Raw genomic sequence first — 24,066 nt, 5'->3', positions numbered from 1 at the left:
CCCCTGCTGCCTCGGACTCATGTCTCTTATGGCTTGAGGGAAGACAGGACACAAGTTTGAGGGAATCAATACATTTAATTAGGGGATAATGAGGTACTGTGGATCCGGAGGGAGAATAGTTTTTTGGGCCAGGTTTAAGACTGGCAGCCCAGCCCCCTGATCCCCTCTAGACAAGGGACCGGGGTCACCCCCTCTAGGGCTCCTAGGATATTAGTAGAGTAAGCATTAAAATCCTCAGTAGTCCCCGCTTCCTTCCCCTCCCCCGGCAGTGGCTCTGACTTGAGCTGCCCTTCCCCATCTCAGGAAGGAGGATCCAGCCTCCTCCTTGGGCAGCCAAGGCTGCAGAGGAGGGCTCCCTCATGCATCAGCTCCTCCCTCTGAGTAGCACCCCCAAGGAGCACCCTCTGAGGCACAGGGAGCACTAGGAGCTCCGGACCTCTGGGCCCCTTTCCCAGGCGCTGCCTTTCCAGCAAGACCCCAGCAGGGGTTAGTGCTCTCCTCTTGTGCAGGGGGGATGGTAGACGGATGTTCGGTGCTCCTTCCGTTCAAAGGCATCGTGGCCCTCCCTGCAGGCAAAAGGGATAGTGTCAGGAGCACTAATCCAAAGAAGGCATGGTCCCTGGGCCTCCCACCTCCCAAAGGCCCTTGGCAGCCCAGTGCAAGGGCCCTTTCCCCACCGGAAGCAGCGTGGGCAGTAAAGGTCGCCGTCGCAACCATAGCAGCGCAGTGTGGCGTCTTCATTGCAGATGCAGCACCAGGGAAGCTCCTCCTCCGCCTCTGAGTCGGCTGTGGGGGTCACGGTGGGGGCCTGGAGAGAAGTGGAAGGGCCAGAGGTAGAGGGTTATGCCCCAGGGGATACTGAGGTGTGGACCCTTCTCAATATCAAAAATGGATAGGAACATACGATTTAAGCTGGAAAGGACCCCTCATTTTACAGAGAAGGAAACTGCGTCCCAAATAAGTTAAATGACTTGCTCAAGTTGTTACAGCCAGCAAGCAGAAGAGTCGGGATTCCCATCCAGAGCCCCGTGCCTCCTGTACCACACTTGGGAGTCCAATGGCCTCCCTTACCTTAGGCTGGGCCCGGGATGGAGGCCCCTGCTTAGCAGGGATGTTGAAGCCACTTGCCTCATCTAGGGCAGCCTCTTCTGTGAGCTGCAAAGAGGAAGAGTGGGGGTTCTCAGAGCAGCCTCTTCTCTACAATCCTAAGGGTCCTCCCTGCAACCTTTGCTCAGTCCCTGCCACATGCTCCCCATCTTCCTCCCTCCCGCCCCCGACTGCTGCTTCCCCATTGTCATTGGGGAACACAAAGCAGAACTAGGGAGTGTGAGTGGATAGAAATCACCCCCCAGTCCTAGGGAGGGGGCATTTGTGCATTCTGGGGACACAGGTTTGGCCGAGAGAGGGGGGATCACCCAGTGAGGGAGGAGCAGGAGACAGGCAAGGAATTGGAGGTGTCGGGCAGAAAGGCCTCGCCTGCTGAAGGACTCTCTGGATGGCCTCCTCTTCATCCTCATCGCTATCAGGGAAGTGATAATTCTGCAAGGTCACTAAAAGCAAGGGGAGGGGGGAAGGGGGGAGAAATGAACACTGAGATTTCCCTGGGGGAACATCAACCTCCCCTCTCAGCCTCATTCACAGTAAATTAGCATTTATTTAGTGCTATAGTACTGTGCTAAACCCAGGGACACAAAAAAAGGGCCCTGCCTTTCAACTCAGTCTAAGAGGGAGGCAACATGCAGCCAACCCCCCCATACAAATGAGACAGTGTAAGGGGACATAATTCTCACAAGAGACCGGGGTGTTGGGGAAAACATCCCCCAGAAGTTGGGACCGAGGTCAGGGCTGGACATGGGGGGGGGGCATCTGAAGCTCCGGGGGGGCACTGGCTGAGGAGGTCAAGCTCTGGGATCTGGAAGGCCCTGTGTGAGAAGCGGCCAGGAGGCCAAAGTGGCTGAAGGGCACGGAGGAAGGGGCTGTTTGATTCTGGAGGTCAGGGAGCCATTGCTGGCCAGACTGATTTAATGATGTCCCTTGGCAACATGGGGTCATGAGGACTGATCCTGCCCTGGCAGCTTCTCTCTTGGGCTGGGCCCCAATCAGACCAGCCTTAGGGACTGACTGGGGAGAGAGGCTGCATCCTGCCCGAGCATTTGCTCAGATGAGTGCTCTATGTTGGGCTCTAGGGAAAGCAAGAGACATAAGGAAGCTCAGAGCTGGGCCCATTTGCTTGCTCAGCCTCCCTAACCCTGGATCTGCCTTCAGAGGGGCAGGTGTCAGCCAGTGCTTCCTGCCCTGGTGGGCCCTGGGCTTTGCTGACTCCTTGTTCCTTCTCAGGAGAGGGGGCAGGTGCACTTCCCCAAGTGGTACTGCTTCCTGCTGGGCCCCTGTACCAGGTGAGTCAGGAGCAGCCCTTTTCACTGCAGGCCTAATCCATGATCCCCTGCCCAGTTCCTTACCTCCTTCGGGGTCCAGGCCCCGGAGTACAGCTAGCCGCTTGGCGAGGGCCAGGATCCTCTCCTGCCGGGTGTTCTCCTCCCTTAGCTCAGCTGCTGCCTCTGCCAGGAGCCTGCCCTTCTCTCCTTCCAGCTGCTGGTGGGCCAGCTCAGCCGAGCCAATATTCCAGCTCCGTGGGCTGTCCCGGTTAAGGTCATTTTGCAGAGAGACACCTAAAGGAAACCATGGGAGGAGGGGGAAGCTAAGGAGTGAGGAGTAGAATGGTTTCTTGTCATAAAGTGATAGTTAAGTCATTCCTGAGAGAATAGCCCAGGGATGAGGAGAGATTACCTGGCAATGGGGTTTCTTGATCACAGCTTTCATCGATCACCACCTCTGCTGCTAGCTGAGTCAAAAGATCCTCTGCCTGTTGGGCCTGTGTCCTGGTGTCAGGAGGTTGGTGGACCTGGATCAGTGGAGAGGACCCCACTCAGGAAGAGATACCCAAAAGGCGTGGAGTTCATAGAGGCGGGAGGGAATGGGGTACTAACTGCATCTGAACACAGCTCCTGTCCAGAAACAGGCACACCATCCAGGAGGCAACAGAGACCCTAGGACTCCGATAACCAACTTTGTGGCTTTAACCATGGACCTAAAGATTTGCTCTATGAATGCTTGGGTACTTCCTTCCAACCCCCATTAAGATACCCAACCTGGCAATAGATATAACATAGAGGGGTGGTGGTAAGAATCATTATAGACTCCTTCAGCTTACAAAAGGTGGGCTCTATTTGAACATCTGCGATTCTCTATCTACCTATCCTTCCACCTACCACCATGGTCAGCTGGGTAGGTCTCTGACCCCTCATGGCGGGCCACAGCTCTTACCGGCCGAGGAGCCTGGGAAGGGGGAACTCTGCCCTGCAGCATAGCTAGCCGGTCCTCCATCTCCTCTGTGGAAGGGATGGGGCCTCGAGGCTCATCCCGAAGAGCAGCCAGCCGGGCCTCAATCTCTGCCTGGGAAGGCACCACCTCTGACCAAAGCGCATATAAAGAAGCCACCAGTCAGGTCCCAGAATTACTTCAGGAGTTTTAGTTCTAGCTCTCGGGGCAGAGGCCCTTAGATGCTGAGGGTTCCCCTTACCATTGCGATGATTCAGGTTTCAAAGCATCATTTAGAGCTAGAAGAGACTTCAGAGGTTATTTAATCATGCCATCTTTATATCCAGGTGAGGCAACTGACATCCCTCACCCAAAATCAACTACAGAGTAAGTGAAAAAGATGCATATTGAACCTGAAGACTCCAAATCGGGTGCTCGTTCCCTTTATCAGCTTTCAGCTGGATCCCAAACCCCACTTACTAGTCTTGGTCCCCTGGCGGAGTTTCTCCAGTCGCTTGGCAATGACTTGGTCTTCTTGAGATAGTCCCTGTGGCCCAACCATGCCCTGGGGCACAACGAGCTTCTGTTTGGCCTCCAATGCAGCAACCCGCCTGTTGGGGGTGGGGAATGGAGAGTGCTGAAAAGCAAGGGCCACCGGAAGCAGTAACTGGTACAAGCAAAGGGATGGAAGGCAAGAGCCTACTTTCTGGGTTTCTCAAAGTAAGGAGAAGAGACAGGTAAGGGAAGGACGTCTCCAATTTTCAATAGGAAACTCCAAAGTCTACATTGGAAGAGAGTTGTCACCTCAAAGGAAAATCTACCTGGCAAGCTTTGGCTTATAACCAGAAGGAGACTGTAGCAGAGAGGCCAGGACTGAGTGAGTATAAATTGGTATAAGTTCTATACCATGACAGGTATCCTAAGGTAGAATACTGGGCCTGGCAGCCTACAAAGGAGGAACCTTCCCTCAATGTTCTATCCTCATTGGTCACAAGGTAGTCTCCACAAAGAGAATCCACAGCTCAGCAAGAGGTGGATTCCCTATCTTCCCGCTCTCGGCTCCTTCCCCCTCCGCACTCACTTCTTGTAGTTCTCAGGCGGTGACCACTTGGAGCCGCTGGCCTCTGCCGGCCCTCTGCAGGAAGAAAGCTCAGAGTCAGAGGAAGTCCGGGCAGCGGTCACCATGCTGGACAGCACTCCTCCGGCAAATACTGAGCCTTCCTGCGGTAGCTCCTTAGATTACAGACTTAGAAATTTAGGTGGGTCAGTGTGGGAAGCGACAGCAGCTTATTTAAGGAGCTTTCCCCTTTCCTCTCCCACCTCACTCCTTTATCATCGGGCCCCTCTGCCTCACCTGGTCAGTACTTCATAGCATGGCTTGCAGACCTTCTGCTGGGCGTGCTCCAAGCGCGGCACAGCTGCACTGAAGGAGAGGCAGTGGGAACAGAAGGCTCGCCCGCAGTTCTTACAGCCACACTACACAAAAACAAGACGGCACTTAGAGTCACCTGCCGGAAGGCAGAACCCGCCTGCTCTGCGCGGGAAAGGCGGGAGTGCCCACGGCACAAACCCTCCACCAGGCTCCTTCCCGGAGCTGAATCCTTGCCCCCGTCTCGGCACACCGCCATCAGAGGGGGCAGATTCTCAGGGGCTTCTGGAGAGCAGTTGACAACGGGGCGGGGTGAAGCTCGGCCCGTTTCAATCTGTCCCTGGCACAGATGAAGATCAGCTTGGCTTAGGGTGGCACAAGGAGATGTCGCCATCCTTCCATTCTAGTCCGACGTGGTCCCTCACACACAGAGGGATTCCTTCTTACAGTCTAGGAAGCGAGGCAGGGGCCGGCCCGGGACCACACCCCCCGGTACCCAAGGAGTCCCTGCTTGTGACCAGGGATCCCTAGCAGCTGGGTCTACTTGGTCTGGGGGCATGGAAAGCCACGTGGACACGCTGACCCAAAAGGTCAGGCTACAAGGGAGAGGGCGGATAAGGGCAACCTGCCTGATGGCAGCCACGGGGCTTCGGTGACCAGGAGGGGGGGCCCAGGGAAGAAGAGTGGGCAACGAGGAAGAGGGGAGAGGGAGAAGAGGGGCTGGGCCGGCGGCAGGGTGCTTTTTACAAGGGGAGGGCGCGCTGCCCCCAAGCTCCAGGGACAGCTAGACTTGCCTCCTTTCGGAATAAAGTGAACTTGGCCGCGCAACCATAGCACCTGCCCTCCATTTCCAGGGCAGAACAGACAGCTTCCTCGGTCCGCAAGGCAGTGCCCTTCACAGACAGACTTTTCTTAGGGCCACAAGACAGATCTGAGCAGCGAACACACTACTTACAACTCTCGACTCCGGGTGCCCCCAATCCTTAATAGCCCAGAAAGCCTTTGGATAGACCGGGCTCAGCCCAGCTGATCTAGAGCGATGCCTGCTGGGAAGAGTAGTTCTTTTTCTCGAGCAAGTAGCCTTCAGTGAGCTCCAAGAAAACTTCAATTCCCAGGGGGCAAAGCGCCTCCAACCCGAACAGCGGAACGCAAGGTCGGCTGGACGTGAGGAGTCCCTAGTCAGGGCCCGCGCTTAGGCTCCTGGGATTTGTAGTTCGCGGAGGAAGACGCCGGTTTCGGGGGTCGGGACCATGGCGGTGACCAAGGAGTTGTTGCAAATGGATCTGTACGCGCTTCTGGGAATCGGAGAGAAGGCAGCAGACAAGGAGGTGAGAGTCTGCGGGCTGTGGGAGCGGCGGCGGCAGCAGCAGAAGCTGGAGCTGCCCCGGGTCAGGAACAGCGATCTGGCTGCTATCGGGACTGAGGCCTGCGAGCATTTCCCAGCCTACAGTACCCAGGCCTGGGCCAACGGTCTGGGCTCTTCCTGGGCAGTACCGGACCCCCTCTCCGGTCGGGGAGCCTCTTGTGCTTTGGGGGCGGCCGCAGTCTATGGGGACTACGGGAACTTCTCCCTTTGCCCTGCTCCTTCCCCTTCTTCCGCCTCCTGCTCCTCGCCACTCTCCCTCTTCCGCCTCCCACTCCTCTCCCATCTCCCCCCTCCCTCTCCTCTCCCATCTCCCCCCCCCTCTCCTCTCCCATCCCCCCTCCCTCTCCTCTCCATCTCCCCCCTCCCTCTCCTCTCCCATCTCCCCCCTCCCTCTCCTCTCCCATCTCCCCCCTCCCTCTCCGCCTCCCACTTCTCTCCCATCTCCCCCCTCCCTCTTCTGCCTCCCTCTCCTCTCCCATCTCCCCCCTCCCTCTCCTCTCCCATCTCCCCCCTCCCTCTCCGCCTCCCACTTCTCTCCCATCTCCCCCCTCCCTCTTCTGCCTCCCTCTCCTCTCCCATCTCCCCCCTCCCTCTCCTCTCCCATCTCCCCCCTCCCTCTCCGCCTCCCACTTCTCTCCCATCTCCCCCCTCCCTCTTCTGCCTCCCTCTCCTCTCCCATCTCCCCCCTCCCTCTCCTCTCCCATCTCCCCCCTCCCTCTCCGCCTCCCACTTCTCTCCCATCTCCCCCCTCCCTCTTCTGCCTCCCTCTCCTCTCCCATCTCCCCCCTCCCTCTTCTGCCTCCCACTCCTCCCCATCTTCCCCCCCTTCTTCTCCCTCTTTCACCTCCCCCCTCTTGCTTTTTTCTCCTTTCATTTCTTCCTCCTCTCCCTTCTCCCTTTTTCTCCTTTCCCTTCTCTCTCTCTTGCTCCCCCTCTTCTCTTTTCCCTCATGCTCACTCTTCTTCTCCACCTCCTCTTTTTTCTTCTCTTTCACCCCTTTTCCTCCCCCTCTCTTACCCATCCTTTCTATCCCTTTTCCTCCTCTAACTCCGCCTTTTTTCTCTTTCCCTCTCTCCACCTTCCTCATCCCCCAGCACACCTTTCCTTCCATCTTCCACTCTTCCTCTTCCACCAGCTCTCCCTTCCCATCCTTTCTCCCCCTTTCCTTCCTTTCCTCCCTCTCTTAACCACGGGGACAGTTATTGTTAAAAGGGTATAGTATTTTTTTGGTCCTTTTAGGACTTTTTCCTACTTACAGATGACCCAAAGCTGTTAACCAGCCATCTTTTATTAAGCTATTAGGATGTTCAAGGCTGGGGATGTGAAAAAAGGCCACAGTACTGTTCTTAACCTTCTGAGAGCTCCCATTGGAATGGTTCAAGCAACCTGTAAATGACTGACACTTCTAAAACTATAGGAAAGTAATATCTGATGGAAAGGGCTGGGGATGTTGTGTCGGGGAAGAATTACTGTCAGGCTGGGAAAGGGCTCTTATAAAAAGCAAGATTTGGGCTTGAAGGTAACCAGAGGTGGAAATGAGGAGGATGAACATTCCAGACTTAGGGGACAACTGGTGCAAAGATGGGAAATGGAATATGTGTAGCTGAGGAAAATACAACTGGGGGAAAAGGCTGGGCGAGCAGGAGGGGGCCGAGTTATGAAGAGTTTTAAATGTTAAACTTTATTATTTGATCCTGAGATAATAGGAAGTCAATGGAGTTTATTGATTATGGAATTTGACCAAATATCTTATTAAAATCCTGTTTAAAAAAAGTTTCATTATTTAAAAAAAGGTATCATCTCATTTTGGCATTCAAGGTTTTCCACAATATGGCCTTAATCCACCTTTCCAAGTAGCTTATTGCAGTGGACGGTGCGTCTGCCAGCCCCTTCAGTGTCTGTAGTTTCCATCTGTTGAAATCTGGCACATCCCAAATGTCTTTTTCATGAAGCCTTTTTCAGCTTTTCTAATGAAGTGTGATTTCTGAACTATTTGTATCTCTTACAGTTATTGCACTTTCTGTATTGTCTAGATTTATAGATTTTCCTAAACCTCAATATTAGATAATTATATTGTGAGCATTTTGTAGGCAAGGACTCTATTTTACTAATTCCTGTATCCTCCAACATAGTAAGTAGTCAAACATTTGTGGATTTGCATGGAAAGAAAATGCCTGAAGTTCCTCAAAGAAAACAGCCATATCTCCATGTTGAGACCATTGCCTTATGACCTATATCATTAGTTCTTTGCCATTTAGTTTGAAGAAAAAGTAAAATGGAGGAAGGAAGAAAGGGAGAAAAGAAGGAAAGGATTTAAAAGCTGAAAAGCATTCATTAAACATTGTACTCCTCATCTTTTCCTTCTGTCTTCCTTCAAGTCCTGGCTAAAATTCTACCTTCTACAGAAAACTTTTCCTGATTCCCCCTTAATTCCAGTACCTTTTCTTTGTTAATCATTTCCTGTGTATCTTTTTACATAGCTGTTTGTATGTTGTCTCTCCCATTACACTGTGAATTTCTCAAGACAGGGACTATCTTTTGCTTTAGCATAGTCCCTGACACATAGTGGGTGCTTATTAAATGCTTATAGATTGAGTGAATGCATTTACAAAAGAGAGATAAAACCTCACCTCAAGGAGCCCATTTTTGAAACAACAGATTATGGAAGAATGGTGGCCAGGGAAGGGAGTTTTGGTCTGGGGAATCACAGGACAGGTAACATAGCACCTTTCCAGAAGCAGTGTTAGTATAGATTTGATTACAGTGGCCAAAGGAGGTAGGCAGGTGATGAGATAAACTGCAGGGATCTGTAGCTGTATGGAATGTAATTCATAATCTGGTCTTAGGTTGGCTAAATGTGTATGCTACATGGGTTGACACTTAGCCAAGCTTCATCAGTTTCATGGCAAGATTTTCAAAGCTGAATTGATCAAGCCCTATAATGACTGGTAAGTGTGATTTCTGAAAGTCTAGTCCAGAACGTACTGATCCTATTAGGAAGATTTGGGGGGAGGGGGAGGCAAAATGGACCAGTGGAGGGATGGGGCCCAGCAGATGGGATAGGAAGCAGATTATGATTGCTATTGAAGGTGAGAAGTCTGTCAGGAAGTATGGGACAGAGCAAGGCAAAGTCTATATTCTATTTCTGTCCTTTGTTTCAGATCATAGAACTAACAGTGGAGTTTATAATAATGGGGAGAAATGCCTGATCAGAGCCTTAACTTGTATCTTATTTGTATCCCCAGGGCTTAGCACAATGCCCAGTTTAATACTTTTTTTTTGTATTTTCTTTATTGTATGATATCTCTAAGCAGATGATTCCCAGATCTATTTATGTTGCCTTAGTTATCTCTCTTGAGCTACTTTGAAACTTAACACATCCAAACAGAACTCTTTCCCTTTAAACTGACTCACCTAATTTTTTAATTTCTTCCTCATTGACTCCTCACTCATAAAAAAAATCTTGTTGATTCTATTTTCACGACTTCTCTCACATCTGTTCCTTTCTCTTTACTCTCATGGCTGCCCTACATGGTTTGTTATTCACTTCCAAACTGATCTTCCTGCTTTAGGCTTGCTCCTTTTCCAATCTCTCATTTGTATAGCTTCTGAAGTAGTATTCCATAAGGCCAAGAGTGAGCCTATTATTCCCCTGTTCACAGAGGTCCAGCAGCTTCCTCTTTATTGCCTATAGAATACAAACTCCTACGTGGCACTTAAAGCTCTTTGCTACCTAGCTTCATCCCTCTTTGCAGTGATTATTACCCATAACTTCCCCTCATTCATTCTGTGTTCTGATCAAACTAGTTTACTTGCAGCTGTTCCTCCTCTTTTCTGTCTCCCATTTTCATGCTTTTCATGCCCTCCATGTCACTTTTGCCTCTTAGCATTCTCAGGTTCATCCAGACCATAACTCAAGGGCCATCTCCTGTTAGGAGGACAGATATTGGTTCCCCAACCCCTGTTATTTTGTACATACTTTTAATTTCCTTATATATTATATGTTGTTTCCTGGTAGAGAATGTAAACTCTTTAATTTGGAACTATGCTCAAAAAGTTATCAAACTGTGCACACTCTTTGATCTAGCAGTGTTTGTATTGGGCTTGTATCCCAAAGAAATCTTAAAGCAGGGAAAGGGACCCACATGTGCAAAAATGTTTGTGGCATTTTGTAGTGGCTAGAAACTGGAAACTGAGTGGATGTCCATCAGTTGGAAATGGCTGAATAAATTGTGATATATGAACGTTATGGAATATTATTGTTCTGTAAGAAATGACCAACAGGAGAAATACAGAGAGGCCTGGAGAGACTTACATGAACTGATGTTAAGTGAAATGATCTCCTGAAATCATTATACACGGCAACAACAAGACTATACAATGATCACTTCTGATGGACATGGCTCTTTCCAACCGTGAGATGATCCAGGCCTGTTCCAAAGATCTTGTGATGAAGAGAGCCAACTACACCCAGAGAGGACTGTGGGTACTAAACGTGGATCACAACATAGCATTTTCACATTTTTTGTTGTTGTTCGCTTGCAGTTTTTTTCCTTACTCATTTACTTATTTTTTTGATCTGATTTTTTTTTGTGCAGCAAGAGAATTGTATAAAGATGCTTATTCATATTGCATTTAACATATATTTTAACATATTTAACATATATTGGATTGCTTGCCGTTTAGAGGAGGGGATGAGGGGAAGGAGGAGAAAATCTGAAACACAAGGCTATGCAAGGATCGATGTTGTCAAATTATTTGTACATGTTTTGAAAATAAAAAGCTTTATTTAAAAAGAGAGAGAGAGAATGTAAGCTTTTTAAAGGTAAAGGAGCACTTCATTCTTGTCTTTGTATCCCTAATAATTTACACAGTGCTACAATGTAATAGCCAATAAATGCTTATTGGTTGCTGTCCAATATGGATGAAACTTTCAGGATAGCTAGGTGACATGCTGGATAGAGCACCTGGCCTGGAAAGTGGGAGGCCTGAGTTCAACTAAGACTTCAGACACTTACTGGTCACTTAACCTCTTGTCTGCCTCAGTTTTCTCCTCAGCAAAATAAGTGGCACTCATCTCCCAAAGTGCTTAGTACAGTGCTTGGCATATAATAGGTACTGTATATTTGTTAGCTGTGATGATGATGTTATCATCCTCATTGTCACCATAGGGGTAGGGAAGAGGTCCTGGAGATTTGGATTTTGAAATAGAAAGGACAGTGGACTTAGAGTTGGGAGAAAACTTGAGTTTGAGTCCTGATTGTGATTCCTTTGGCACATTACCTTACCTCATCTTGGTGAACTTTAAATTCCTCACTACTAAACTGTGATTGTAATTGCCAGAATCTATGTGGACTATCTGGGCAGTGGGAAGATTCCTAGACCCACACTACTGGGGGCAGCCTTCTCTCTTCTGTTCTCTTCCCCCATCTCCTCTAACCCATCTAAGTTCATGTGATTGGTGTGGATAAAATGGGAGCCACCAACTTGTTTACTTCTGGTAAGAGGGAGAATGATCAAGCTGTGCTTTCTTCTTAGCTGCTGCCGCTTAAGGTTTTACTGACCATCTGCTCTGCCTCTGCACTCTCTGGATCCTCAGCATTGTCATCTGGATCAAAGATAAAACCTAAAAACCCTTATGGACCTTGCCATCCACCCTTCAGCTGCACCCCTAGGACTTCTGGGCCTTTCCATCCAAAACTGCGATTCTTCTTTCTTTCCCTTGAAAGCTGCGTCTGCTTGTTAATTTAGTCATTTGTCATATTGTGATCCTATTTGAAATTTTTTGTAGTGGTTTGATAATTCCTTCTCTAGCTCATTTTACAGATGAGGAAATTGAGGCAAACAGGGTTAAGTGACTTATCCAAGGTCATATAGGTAGTAAAAGTCTGAGGCAAGATTTAAATTCAGGAAGATGAGCCTGACACTATATCCACTATACTATGTAGCCTCTCCTTTCTGTGCTTAATAATTTTTTTTTTATTCATTGACTTGAATGTAAATTTTTTTACACACCTTAAATGGTTATAAAATAAATGTATTGTTTTTATTCATGCAATCTCAGTATTCTGAAAACTATTTAGAAGGAAACTTGGATTTATTAAGCACCTACTATATACCCTGCACTGTACAAATACATCTCATCTGATCACATAATTTTATGAATTTGGCCATAGCACTTGGAAACCCTCAATTGGGTGTTAAAATATATGCAGAAAAGCCTGAAAGCCAGTATCCCTCCATATCGTCTCTAAAAGTTGTTGTAGTGCCCTAAATGACCTAGAACTGGACAAAATACTAGGTTCTATAAAAGTTTGGCCCAACTGAAGAGCTGAAGACATTTTTGCTTTTTTGCTTTCAAACAAAATCTTTAAGCTTATGAGTTCTTTTTTTTTTTTTTTTTTTTTTTTTTAACAAATGTCTTTTTCAGAATTAGGGATTAGAGTAAGGTGGCTCAGGATTCAGTGGTTTAAGGGTTGAGGTGGAAGTGTTACTGAGTCAGTCCTGGGGAACCAAAGCTATTGTTGTGAAGGCCTTTTATTATTTTTAATTTAAAAAAATGTTTTTTCTCATTAGAATTTTATTTTTTCAATTACATATAAAGATAATTTTCAATATTTTTTATTAATATTTTATTTTTGTAAATTGTATTTATGTAAAGATTGTTTTCAACATTCATTTTTATAAGACTGTGTTCTAAATTTCTCCCTCTCAAAACAGTAAGCAATCTGATTTAGGTTAAATATGTGCAGTCCTTTTAAACATATTTCCATATTGTGCAAGAAAAAAGATCAAAAGGGGGAGAAACCATGAGAAAGAAAAAAACAAAAAAAGGCAAAAATACTTTGCTTTAGTCCACATTTAGTCTCCATAGTTTTGTCTCTGGAGAATCCCAAATTTAATGGAATTGCCTTTAATCACTGCCTTGTTGAGATGAGTCACGTCCATTGTTGGTCATCACATAATCTTTCAACATTCATTTTTAAAAATTCAATAATATTTTATTTTTCCAATTATAAGTAAATATACTTTTTAACATTCATTTTTGTAAGATTTTGAGTTCTAAATTTTTCTCCCTTCCCCCTCACCTCCCTCTTCCCTAAGACAGTAAGCAATCTGATAGAGGTTAAACATGTACAGTCATTCTAAACATATTTACATATTAGTCATTTTTTGACAGAAAAATCAGAACAAAAGGGAGAACCATGAAAAAGAAAAGCAGACCAAAAAAAAAAAGAAAATTGAAAATGCTTTGATCCACATTCATTCTTCATAGTTCTTTCTCTGGATATGGATGGCATTTACCAACCCAGGTCTATTGGAATTGTCCTGGATCACTACATTTCTGAGAAAACCTAAGTCTGTATCAGAGTTGATCATCACATAATCTTGTTATTTTGTACAATGTTCTCTTGATTCTGCTCACTTCCCTCAGCATTCCTCTAGGTTTCTCCGGGCCTTTCTGAAATCATTCTGCTGATTGTTTATTATAGAACAATAGTATTCCATAACATTCATATACCATAACTTATTCAGCCATTCCTCAGCTGATGGGCATCCACTCAGTTTTCAGTTCCTTGCCACTACAAAGAGGGCTGCCAATGTTGAGGTCTAGATTTGGGATACCTAAAAGAAATTAGGATTTAGTTAAGGTCTAGTGTCAGGTTTGGGGTACAGGGAGTCAAGCAAAGCTCCCCTGCAACCCCCTTGGATTCGGCGCAAGGATACGGCAGTAAATGGGGTCTAGTAGCAGCACGAGTCCCCAATAAAAGCATTTATTGGCCCGAGAGCTAGATTGATAAAAGAGGTTTATTATTGGGTTTGGAAGTAAGGAAATAGGTGAAGGTAGAGATAAGGAGGCATGGGACAGAGGGTCCAGTAGACAAAGGGTCCTCACATGGCTAGCATGTTTGGAATCTCTGCCAAGAGAGGTTTCCAGCATGGCCTTTTTATAATAGGAGACTTAGCTCGAGGGGCTTTTGGGTGTAGCCCCAAAATTGGCTCAGATCCAGGTGGGGCTGGGACAGGTCCTGATCTTCTATTGGAATTCAAAGGCACCAGGATTCAAAGTGTAATTACATTCACTAGGAGGGGATGGGAATCTAAAAACTAATCTTTCCCACATCACCACAAATGGTTTTGTACATGTGGGTCCTTTAACCTCTTTTATGATCTCATTCTGAAATAACTCAATCCATCTTTCAAACTACTTTTGGATTAATCTTTTAATTCAAAGAGATCATAGATTTGGAATTGAAAGGGACTACTAAAGTGTAATCTTCTTAAGGGGAGGGACTAACTCATTTTTGTCTCACCAGTCCCGAAAGCTATGTCCTTGCTGCTTAGTAGACAGTTAATATGCTTGTTGATTGATTGTTGATTGGTGGATCTCAGAGGTTATCTAGTTCAGTCCCCCTCATTTCATGGATGAAAAAAACTAAGACATGATTCTATTCATGTTACTCCTCTCACTCAGAAATCTTCAGCTGTTTGCTGTTATCAGATTCCTCTCGTGGATTCAAGGCTTTTCTTCTTGAGGTTCCACCTTAATTTTATGCTTTTCCTTTCCATATATTCTACATTCCCTATCCCGTGAACATACACATGCTGCACTCTCATACCCCCTTTTCTTCAGGCTGCACCCTAGGCCTGGCACACATCGTCAGAAGAAAATCTCAACTCAAATACCATCATCCATGAAGTCTTCCTTGATCCTTCTAGCTGCTAATGACTTTTCCCATCAGACCCCACATAAAAGGCAATTTGTTTTCTAACTTTTAAAAAACATAGTAAGCCATGTAATAATGTAGATTATAATTAATTCTACTTGTTGTTGTCTCATCTTCCTACTCAGCCTCTACTAACCTACTCAGCCCCTTGAGGCATAAATATGGGAATCTGAGCACAATAGGTACTTTATAAGTTCTTATATCATCTGCTCTAGTTCAGTGCCCTTTCTGGAATTTAGTAAGAATTTCTCTTACTAAAGAGAAGTATATTCTTGAAACATGCCTCTGCATCCCCAAAGATATTCTGCTTTTTAATATTTGCTCCGTTCAAAAAAGGTACTAATCAACACACTTCATTTTGATTTTTTTTAAAGAATGGATTTTTTTATTGATATCTTTGGATTTTTCATCTCTGAAATTTTCTGTCATTCTGTGTCTCAGTCTGTCTCAGTCTCTGTCTTTTTCTCTCTATCTCTTCCCCCCCCTTCTAAATACTATCTCTCTTATTTGAGCCCAAGAATGGCATCAGGACTTGGGTCGGAGTCCTGTCTTTGACATATGCTGGCTGTGCAATGTAAGCACATCACTTAACCTTGACATACTTTCAGGTAAGAAATAAGACAGTGGATTGAGGAGTCAGCTTCAGTCTGCATTTGAGAGGAGTGTCTCCCCGGGAAGCTAGGCATATTGTAAAGTGGAAGAGCCAGTCCAGAACCTAGGAGCCAAATTCTTACAGTTCTCCCCTGCTAACTATATCCAAATGTGGATTCAAAGATGAACCATAAACCCAAAAAACTTCACCCTGGAACTTAAGGATTTGGGTTCCCTGGGGAAGTAGCCCAGAGGAGGTACCACATAATTACTGTCGTTATTAATTATAGGCACATCCTGTGGCAGCCTTTCTAAGTATTATTTTTAGTGTCTACATATTAATGTATTTCCCTTATGAGAATATAAGCTCATGGTGTGTAAGGATCGTTTCATTCTGGGTATTTATATCCTCTTGACTCACACAATGCTTGGCCCATAATAAGAAGCAGGCTTTGCGGAATCAGTTAATGCTTGGATATACTAATATTTGTTGAATGTGGATTTTTGTTTCAGCTAAGGAATATAACTACAGAACAGATCCCTACTTTAACATTTAACACTTGTCTTTCTGTTGAGTTGACTTTACCAAGTCAACATTCTTGTTCAGTGAAAAGACATCTGGAGGTTTCCCTGTCATCAGTTTTACCAAGGCCTGGACTTCTGAATTTTTGTGGTTTATTCCCTGGCAGTGATGGCAGATGTCAGTCTTAATTTCTTCCTCTGAACAGTTAAGGGTTGAGATGGTCTCTATCTTCCCTAGGCTTAAGGGGGGGAGGGAGAAATCATTTCCTGAAAGGCACAAAGGGTCATGATTACTAACTGTTCCTGTGTCTTCAGCCTTGTGGTTTCTAGTAGGTTCTTTTTTTCCTTGTGCTGACTCATCAGTGCATGGTTCATCTATTACCTGTCATAAAATGAGAGTAGTCTCCATGTGCATTTTCCTTATCTGTTCCCAATCTGTTCTTTTACAGCTGAAACTAGTTATTTGGACGACTTACTGTCACCAACTTTTATTACATGGAAAACCAGCAGTCTGGTTAATAATCTCTTCTTTTTCAGATAGAATACCTTTCCCTATAAGATCCAGAACTATTTTACCTGTCTTAATGATAGTTATTTTACATCTTTTTGGAAACTCTTGATTCTTTACTTTTTGGAATGAGCTAGCTATTTGCTCCCTGTAGCAGGTAAAACTGAGAACAAGTGAAATGTCAAAGACATTACTGGATACCTGGGACCAAACCTAAGATGGTGTGCAGAAAATCCTGCTCTCTGGAGCTAAGGTTTCCTTAGCCTCCAGATTCTAATAGAAGCAGTTGTGGGTCTTATTGGGTCATCTGAACCTACCAAGGAGAGGCTGGGTATCTACACAGATTCCATAATCTTTCCCATTATGACTGTCTATAGAGGGATGGAGGCGGAAGGAGCCAAATACTGAATTCAGTACCCCTTGTGATTCATAAGACATCCTATTTCAGACTTTTCCTTCTGAATTTAGAGATTAAGGAGACTTTTGAGATCATTTAGTCTGATGCCCATAGAATACAGATGGGGAAACTGAGATCAAGGAATTCAAATTAGTAGAGCCATTATCTGAACCTAGCTCCTTGACAGCATACAATAACAAAGTATAGTGGAGAGAACTGGACTTGGTTCCAGGCCTGCTCCAGACACTTCCCAGCAGTATGTATGACTCTAGGCAGATTGGTTAACCTCTGATCGTGAGATCAGAGTAAATTCCAATAATGTAAATTCCAATAGTGATAATACTTGTCCTATTTAGATCACTAGGCTATTGTGAGGATCATGTGAGATAAGAAATGTCAAGTGCTTTGTAGACTTTAAAACACTAGAAATGTCTGCTAAGTAGCAGTACCACATAAAAAGAAGCACTAACAGTGCTTCTTAAATGTTTTCCATTTGTGACCCCCTTTCATCCAAGAAATTTTTATGTGACACCCCTCTGGGTATATAGGTACATAAAATAGGAATACAAATCAAACATTTATTGATAATAAATCATAATTTGGCAACCCCCCACATTTAGTTACAAGTCCCCATATATGGTCATGATCCACAATTTAAGAAGCTGGTTCAAAGACCACTAGTTTTTGAATAGTAGGAAAAGGGAATTAAAAAAGAGGTTTAAAGGAAGGTGATTCAGGCCAGTTCCAATAGTCTTGTGATGCATCCAGAGAGAGGACTATGGGGACTGAATGTGGATCACAACATAGCATTTTCACTTTTTTGTTGTTTTTTGCTTGCATTTTGTTTTCTTTCTCATTTTTTTCCTTTTTGATCTGATTTTTCTCGTGCAGCATGGTAATTGTGGAAATATGTATAGAAGAATTGCACATGCACATATATTGGATTACTTGCTGTCTAAGGAAGAAGGTGGAGGGAAGGAAAGGAGAAAAAAATTGAAACAAAAGGTTTTGCAAGGGTGAATGTTGAAAACTATGCCATGTGTTTTGAAAAATAAAAAAAAAACTATATATTTTTTAAAAAAGATCTTTAAGCTCTTGAAGGATAGGAATGATGCTTTGCACATTTTTTTTTTTTTTTAGCATAATAGTAATAGCATTTAGCCCTTTCATGTTGGCAAAGTACTTTATTTTTGTTATCTTATTTGCTCTTCACAACCACCCTGTGAAATAGGTGCTATTATTATCTCTGGTTTACAGATGAGGAAATGGAGGCAAACAGAGTAAGGGACTTGTCCAGGATCACACAGTCAGCATTAGGAGCCCCATTTGAACTCCCTAACTCCAGATTCAGTTCTTTGTCTACTGTGCCACCAACCTGCCTTTCCATTTACCTCTCACAAAAATGGCTTCAGTTGTCAGAGCACTTCAATAAAGTATTCTCAATAAATGCACGTTTTTAAAAAAATGAATGTTTGCACATAAGACCTTTCAGTTCATTAAACTCCTACAATTTGTCAGGCACTCAGAAAGTTTCCCTTCTATAGGGTAATTAGGCAGTGATTTACTTACTGGGCGAGTAAGTATTATAACCTAGAGATAGTAATGCTCTAGTTTGAATCCACATGGTATGAGGATAAAAGATAGCATATAAAATACTTTGCACACTGTAAAATGTTGTAGAAATATTAGATATTATTATTTACAGATAGAAATATAAACAATTTCTTTTGCGGGGAAGGACACCCTAACAGTTGAAGGTAATCATCAGGGAAGGCTTCATGTAAGAGGAGATGCTTTAGCTGAGCTTTGAAGGAAAATAGAGTTTCCAAGAAGCTAAAATGAGGAAGGAATTCCAGACATGGGGAACAAACTGTGAGAATGGAGATGTCATATTGTCTGAGGAGCCACTGGAAGGCCTTTGTCAGTCAGTCTCTTGTGTGGGGTAAGAGTTTTTGGGAGTCCTTTGAAAATAGCTGAGTTCATAGACTTAGGAAGAAAAGTTGGGGTATAAGTTTGAGAACCCAAGAGCCACTTCTTTTCTTTTTTGGTTGAAAAACTCTCTGGAGATGTAGTGGCAAAGGAAAAGAAAGGCATGAGATTTTCAAGATTGTTTCTCAAGAAAATCTGACAATGGGGAAGGATCCTTTAGTCATTAAGAAAAATTCGTGATCTTTGGCATTTTAATGTGACCATTTCTCTTATTTGGATGACCAGTAAGTTTGAATACCAGAAATTTCATGGAGTTGATAACTTCTGACTTCCCTGTCAATTTTTGTCATTCTTGTCAGCCCACATTTTTATGTTCCTCCCTCATATAGTGTGCTTCTAAAGAGCCTTAATCATAACTAATAGAAAAGATTGTCAAGAATGTTACTGGTAGAACAGGCTATTGAAATGCTAATCGGGAGTAGGAGTTTTGATTATAAACTATACCAGACACTGGAAGCCTCTCAAAGACCTCTGCTTAATGAAGGCCATTGTGGAGAATTATGTTTACCAGATGAGAAATACTAATTTAGAGCAGCAGTCACAGTGGGAGGGCCGGCTAAAGCTGGGCATCCAGTTTGCCACACAAAGCACCAAACCCCAGGCCACCTGGCTGAAAGCATGAACTGACCTTGGGAAGCCAGAACCACAGCATGGCCCTCAATTGGGCAAGGGCAGCGGCTTATTATGGTAATAACTTGTTATGTAGGGCAGCAAGCATCCATGTACCTGCATCCTTTCATGCCCCCATAAGCCATAGGATTTTGGCAGAAGTCCAATCCAGAATGTTCTAGGATGGGAGCTGGAGGGGAGGTTCCCATTTTGCTGGAGGCTTTTGAGGCTCTGCCAGGAGTCCTGGAGCAGAATTTAAGTGATCTCTATCTCCACTGCTGGATTGGGATCACTTCGGGTGGGGATAGACTAGAGCAAACCCCTTGATCTTTTTGACTTGAAAACTTCTGATTAGATATCAGATTTCCCTCTATCTGGAGTGAGTATCACCATTTGCCTCACCAGCTTCATCTTCATGTAAAATTTCTGAGAAAAGTGCTTAGCTCCAAATTCTTAGGGAATAGAGAGCTTCCAGTCTCGAGCCTAATGGGGCTGCTTCCAGCCAGGATCTGACATCTTTGTCCTTGCTATTAGTGCTTTCCCCCTAAGAGTGCGTCACATCTACTCTGTGGCATCTTGTTATTTATTTATGGTTATTTACATACTATGTTCGTCCCTTAGAACATAAGGTCTTTGAGGTCCAGGATTGTATTTTTGCTTTTCTTGTAGCGTAGGACTCAGTCCTCTATTAAGTGCTTTAGTAAATGCTTGTTGACTGGCTGACTGACTTGAATCAGGTTAGTTGGAAGGACTCTCTCTAGAGGATTGACGAGGGTGGGGAATTGGCTTTTGTAAGACAAAAAGTACTCTGAATTCCCAGAAAATCCTAGGTCTCAGTTCAACCACAAGCAAATTTTTGTGATGTCAAAAGCACAGACTTTAAGGGGTGGAACCAGGAAGTTTTTGTAAAAATGTCAGGGCAGCTAGGTGGGGTAATGGATAGAGCACCAGCCCTGAAGGCAGGAGGACGAGTTCAAATTTGACCTCAGACATTTAACACTTCCTAACTATGTGACCCTGGGCAAATCACTTAACCTCAATTACATCACAGGAAGAAAGAGAAGTGTCTACCATATAGGTTAATCTTAAAGAAGACTAAAAGTAGTTCATATTTTTATAACACAAGGACCCGGTAACATAGGCAATCCAAATTTTTTCCATATGGAAAAACCAATGGTATACAGCTGGTGAAGGGATAGTTAGGATTTGAACTCTTCTGATTCCAGATGTAGTATGGGTTTTTTTTTTATCCCTCACTGTCTTTCAGTTGGAGAGATGCTGCACGTAGTGGGTCTTGCTGCTTTCCTTTAGACCAGCTAATGTCTAAAGCATGTGCCTTCTACAATCCATGATTTTGGCCCAGTATTCCAATCAAGTGTTCCATTAAATTAACATTTAAGAGCTAGGGATAACAAACAGATGGGCATCCTACTTATGACACTGGCATCCTTGAGCTACGAGACCTCTGGGAAGACTTTCAGCATGCTGGGAAGACCCTTGGAAGAGTTGGGTCATAGGCAAGAATCACGGAGGATGAGGAGGCCAGCCTGGCCGGATTAGTCTCTGTAATTGGAGGAATGAGATCAGGTATCCACCAAAGGGCAAAGCTTAGGCAGCTGCAAAATTATTTTTTGTATCTTGCCCTGCATAAAATGAATTTTTGCCCTGGCTTTTCCTTCAATATATTTTTTCCATTTATTGCTTTTCAGTTGTACCTCTTGTATAGGGTTATTAAATTTCACATATTTTCAGCTTCATAGTAGGGATTCATTTTAAGCCTTAAAAAAAAAATCTTTTTCTCTTCAAACTCAGTCTACTTAGATTTGAGCAAATCTTTTCTACATTACTGATCTCACTACCAGATCTTACTTCTTAATCGGGCTTTCATAAAACTTAAATATAACCTATAACTGGACCTCTTGGTACCTTGGGCTCTCAAGTACTAGCAGCACTTTCCCACTCTCCCCCACACATGCTGAAGGAGCAGTGCCCGCCATCCTTGATGCTGCTGCTCTGAGAAAAGGAAGGCACACCCATCCCTTTTATCTTTGGAGGGATCATACTACTAATCTGAACACCTCTTCTCCATGCTCTTCCCAGTCCTGAAGATGGTGTCTGAGGTAACTAATGCTTGAGATCTAGAGGACTCCTACTCCCCAAAAACTTCATTACTGAGCTTCTCAGTTGTAAATAAATGAGACTCGGGCCGCTGCTCACAGCAGTAGCCCTGCCACCCAAGCTCATATTCTCAAGGGTAGAACTCCATCTTCCAAATCTGTACCTTTGCAATGCCCTCCCCCAAGCTTGGAGCGGGCACCCTTGTGGGTAAATATGTCTGTAGTGCCAGTATGTAAAAAGTGCTGAGGGTAGAGAAAGGCAAAAGACAGTTCCTTCTCTCACGGGATTTCTGTCTTGGGACCCCAGTTCTTAAATAGAGGATTTGGGAGGAGCTCTCAAAGCTCCACTCTCTCTAGTCAGAGGGAAAGAGGGGCCCTAGGTATGTGTTGGGAGCAGGGGGGAGAAATACTAAACATGTGTGAGTTTCAGAGTCAATGTAATCTTGCAGGAAGGTGAGTTTATGGAGATAGTAATAAATCCTTCTTTTCCTTCAAGACCCAATAGTAGTGCCATATTTCACATGAAGCCTTGCCTCACAGCCTCCTCCACTACTGATTTCTTTCCTCATTTTAAACTACTTTGTGTTTATTCTCTTTATAGGCACATGTATATACCCACATGCATACATGCATACACATGGGTGTGAACATGTGTGTAATTATATACATATGATGTCCACCTCCCTAGAAAGTAAATTTCTAGGAATTAGGCAGTTTTGTTCTGTGGATTTGTATCTCCAAGGCAGTGCCTGGTACAAACATAATAAGTACTTAACAAATGTTTGTGGATTGATTGAATGGATTTCCCATACTCTTGTTTCTTCCTTCCCCCAGCTTCCAATTGGGCTTTTGGTTTTTTGATTGAGTAAGGCACTATCCTAGGCATAGAATTAGGAATGTGAGGAGCAGCACAAGTGTGAGTGATCCATTTGTGTTAGGATTGTTCTCAGTTCCTGAAAATCCTAAATGCAGGCTTCCCATGTTTGTTTGCATTTTAAATTTCATCACCTTTTTGGATTCCCTTTCACGTTAGCTTACAATTTAGTATCCTAGAAGCTATTTATTTACTTTTAGAAAAAAAAAATAACAGGCTTATCACAACTAGTTTAGTGTTTTAGTTTATTTGCTTTTTTTTAAATGATAAGTTTGTATAGTTAATTTGTATACACATTGCCCACCACTACATATACCCTCTTTAAAGGGATCTCATTTTAGGGAGCATAACCTATACCATAGTTGGACTAATATGTTGTACAGAGAACATGTTCCTCACCATTTCTCCATCCTGAGCTTACTCATTAGATACTTATTTTCCCAAATTAATGCTTTGTCTACTATCGTACATGATTTTTCTCATCATCTCTTTCCTTCCTTACAATATTTAAAACTAGTTAAAATTACATTCACCATGTGTGTGTGTGTGTGTATATATATATATATATTTATAGTTACTATTTTGTTCTGACAGTAGTACTTGGTTTGGTGTCAGGAGATGGAAAAAAAGATTAAGGGATCCAAACCAGAAAAAAGAGGGAAAGAGGGTTTTGAGAAACAGTAATAAGATGTTTGGTCACATTTGGGACACTTTAGCCCATTAATGCAGTATCTTGAAGTGTGCTCCTGCATCCTAGGAAAAGATTTCATGGTATAACTAGTAGAAGGATTGATATGGGTATGAGTTGGGGACTGTTTTAGAGAAGGAGGAGGAAGGTTCTGTATGAGAAGAAAGAAAGAAGGGGGCAGGGAAGAAGCGTTTTGAAGTTGAACAAAGTATAAATGAGAGACAAAAAAGAACCCGTGTGGACAAGCAGCTTGCTGAAGGCACATGCCAGCACCTCTAGGCTGAGCTGCCTCTCAGAAATCTCTTTTTTCTGGAAGATGGGACCAGTTAGTTCATTATGTGGCAGGGTCAGAAGTCCCTCCTGTTCTTTGAGGGCTGATTTCCCAAGGCTGGCAGAGAAGAAGGGTAATGAATCCTTTGGAATGAGGCAGGAACCCTGAGCTCCTGTGGAGCCTTTTCTTTTACAAAAATATTTATTGATATATTTTCTTTTTATTTCATTAATTTCCAACTATAAAGCATTGCTCTTCTCTGCCCAGAGAGCCATACCGTGTCTCAAAGAAAATAAAAGAGGAAGAATAAGTTTGGAAAAATTTATTAATACCTTAAGCAAGTTTGACAGCATGGCCAATGTTTCCCTCTATCTCCATCTCCAAAAAAGAGAGGGAGGTACATTTTCTCATCTCTTCAGGACCCATTTGGTCATCCAGATTATACTGCATTGGGTTAAGGAGTTGGGGCTTTGTTGTTCCCATTCATTCTTTCCATTTCTGGTTCACAGGAACCTCTTGTTCTTGGGGCAGCACAAAGAAATGTCTGCAGCCTAAATTTCATCAGATGTGACTGACATTGTTCCTATTGGTCTGCTGCTCACCATCTCCCAGCAGATGGCGCCAGAACCCCAACACTGTCTCCAAAGGACATTTAACCTTTTTTTTTTTTTTTTTTTTAAAGCAAACAAGTTAAGAATTCTCCCCTACCTATCTCCCA

General features: G+C 44.2%; 2 protein-coding genes across 4 annotated transcripts in view; one reads left to right on the top strand and one right to left on the bottom strand.

The window, feature by feature from the left end:
* Positions 1-55: 55 nt before the first annotated feature.
* Positions 56-5,695, bottom strand: ZFYVE19 (zinc finger FYVE-type containing 19). 2 transcript variants are annotated; one of them, XM_051977092.1, is made up of 11 exons: positions 5,482-5,695; positions 4,673-4,794; positions 4,400-4,453; positions 3,799-3,929; positions 3,325-3,470; positions 2,788-2,902; positions 2,460-2,669; positions 1,477-1,550; positions 1,072-1,155; positions 678-808; positions 56-566 (listed from the first exon to the last, which is right to left on the bottom strand). In XM_051977092.1, the coding sequence occupies exons 1-11, from the start codon at positions 5,533-5,535 to the stop codon at positions 488-490; spliced, it is 1,200 nt and encodes a 399-aa protein (XP_051833052.1). In that variant the 5' UTR covers positions 5,536-5,695; the 3' UTR covers positions 56-487. The 2 variants fall into 2 exon arrangements, with proteins under 2 accessions (XP_051833052.1, XP_051833053.1); XM_051977093.1 differs by lacking the exon at positions 5,482-5,695 and having other exon boundaries at positions 4,400-4,564; positions 4,673-4,751.
* Positions 5,696-5,860: 165 nt separating this feature from the next.
* The window catches only part of DNAJC17 (DnaJ heat shock protein family (Hsp40) member C17), a 32,578-nt gene continuing 14,372 nt past the window's right edge, over positions 5,861-24,066 (top strand). Inside the window, exon 1 of one of the 2 annotated variants that reach the window (XM_051977095.1) lies at positions 5,861-6,015. In XM_051977095.1, coding sequence (XP_051833055.1) covers positions 5,938-6,015 — 78 coding nt within the window. In that variant the 5' untranslated portion in view covers positions 5,861-5,937. The remainder of the gene's footprint in view (positions 6,016-24,066) is intronic. The other variant, XM_051977094.1, reaches the window with a different exon arrangement.

This window comes from Antechinus flavipes, chromosome 2 (assembly GCF_016432865.1).
Source record: "Antechinus flavipes isolate AdamAnt ecotype Samford, QLD, Australia chromosome 2, AdamAnt_v2, whole genome shotgun sequence".
In the NCBI taxonomy this organism is placed as follows: Eukaryota; Metazoa; Chordata; class Mammalia; order Dasyuromorphia; family Dasyuridae; genus Antechinus; species Antechinus flavipes.
This window is presented reverse-complemented; position numbering and strand designations above follow the sequence as displayed.

Excerpts from the sequence above, each read along its gene's own strand:
- ZFYVE19 (XM_051977092.1), bottom strand. The coding sequence starts at position 5,535 with ATGGAGGGCAGGTGCTATGGTTGCGCGGCCAAGTTCACTTTATTCCGA. Across the intron at positions 3,930-4,399 it reads CCGCCTGAGAACTACAAGAA|GCGGGTTGCTGCATTGGAGG; the intron begins GTGAGTGCGGAG and ends CACCCCCAACAG. Across the intron at positions 2,903-3,324 it reads CTTCCCAGGCTCCTCGGCCG|GTCCACCAACCTCCTGACAC; the intron begins GTAAGAGCTGTG and ends CCACTGATCCAG.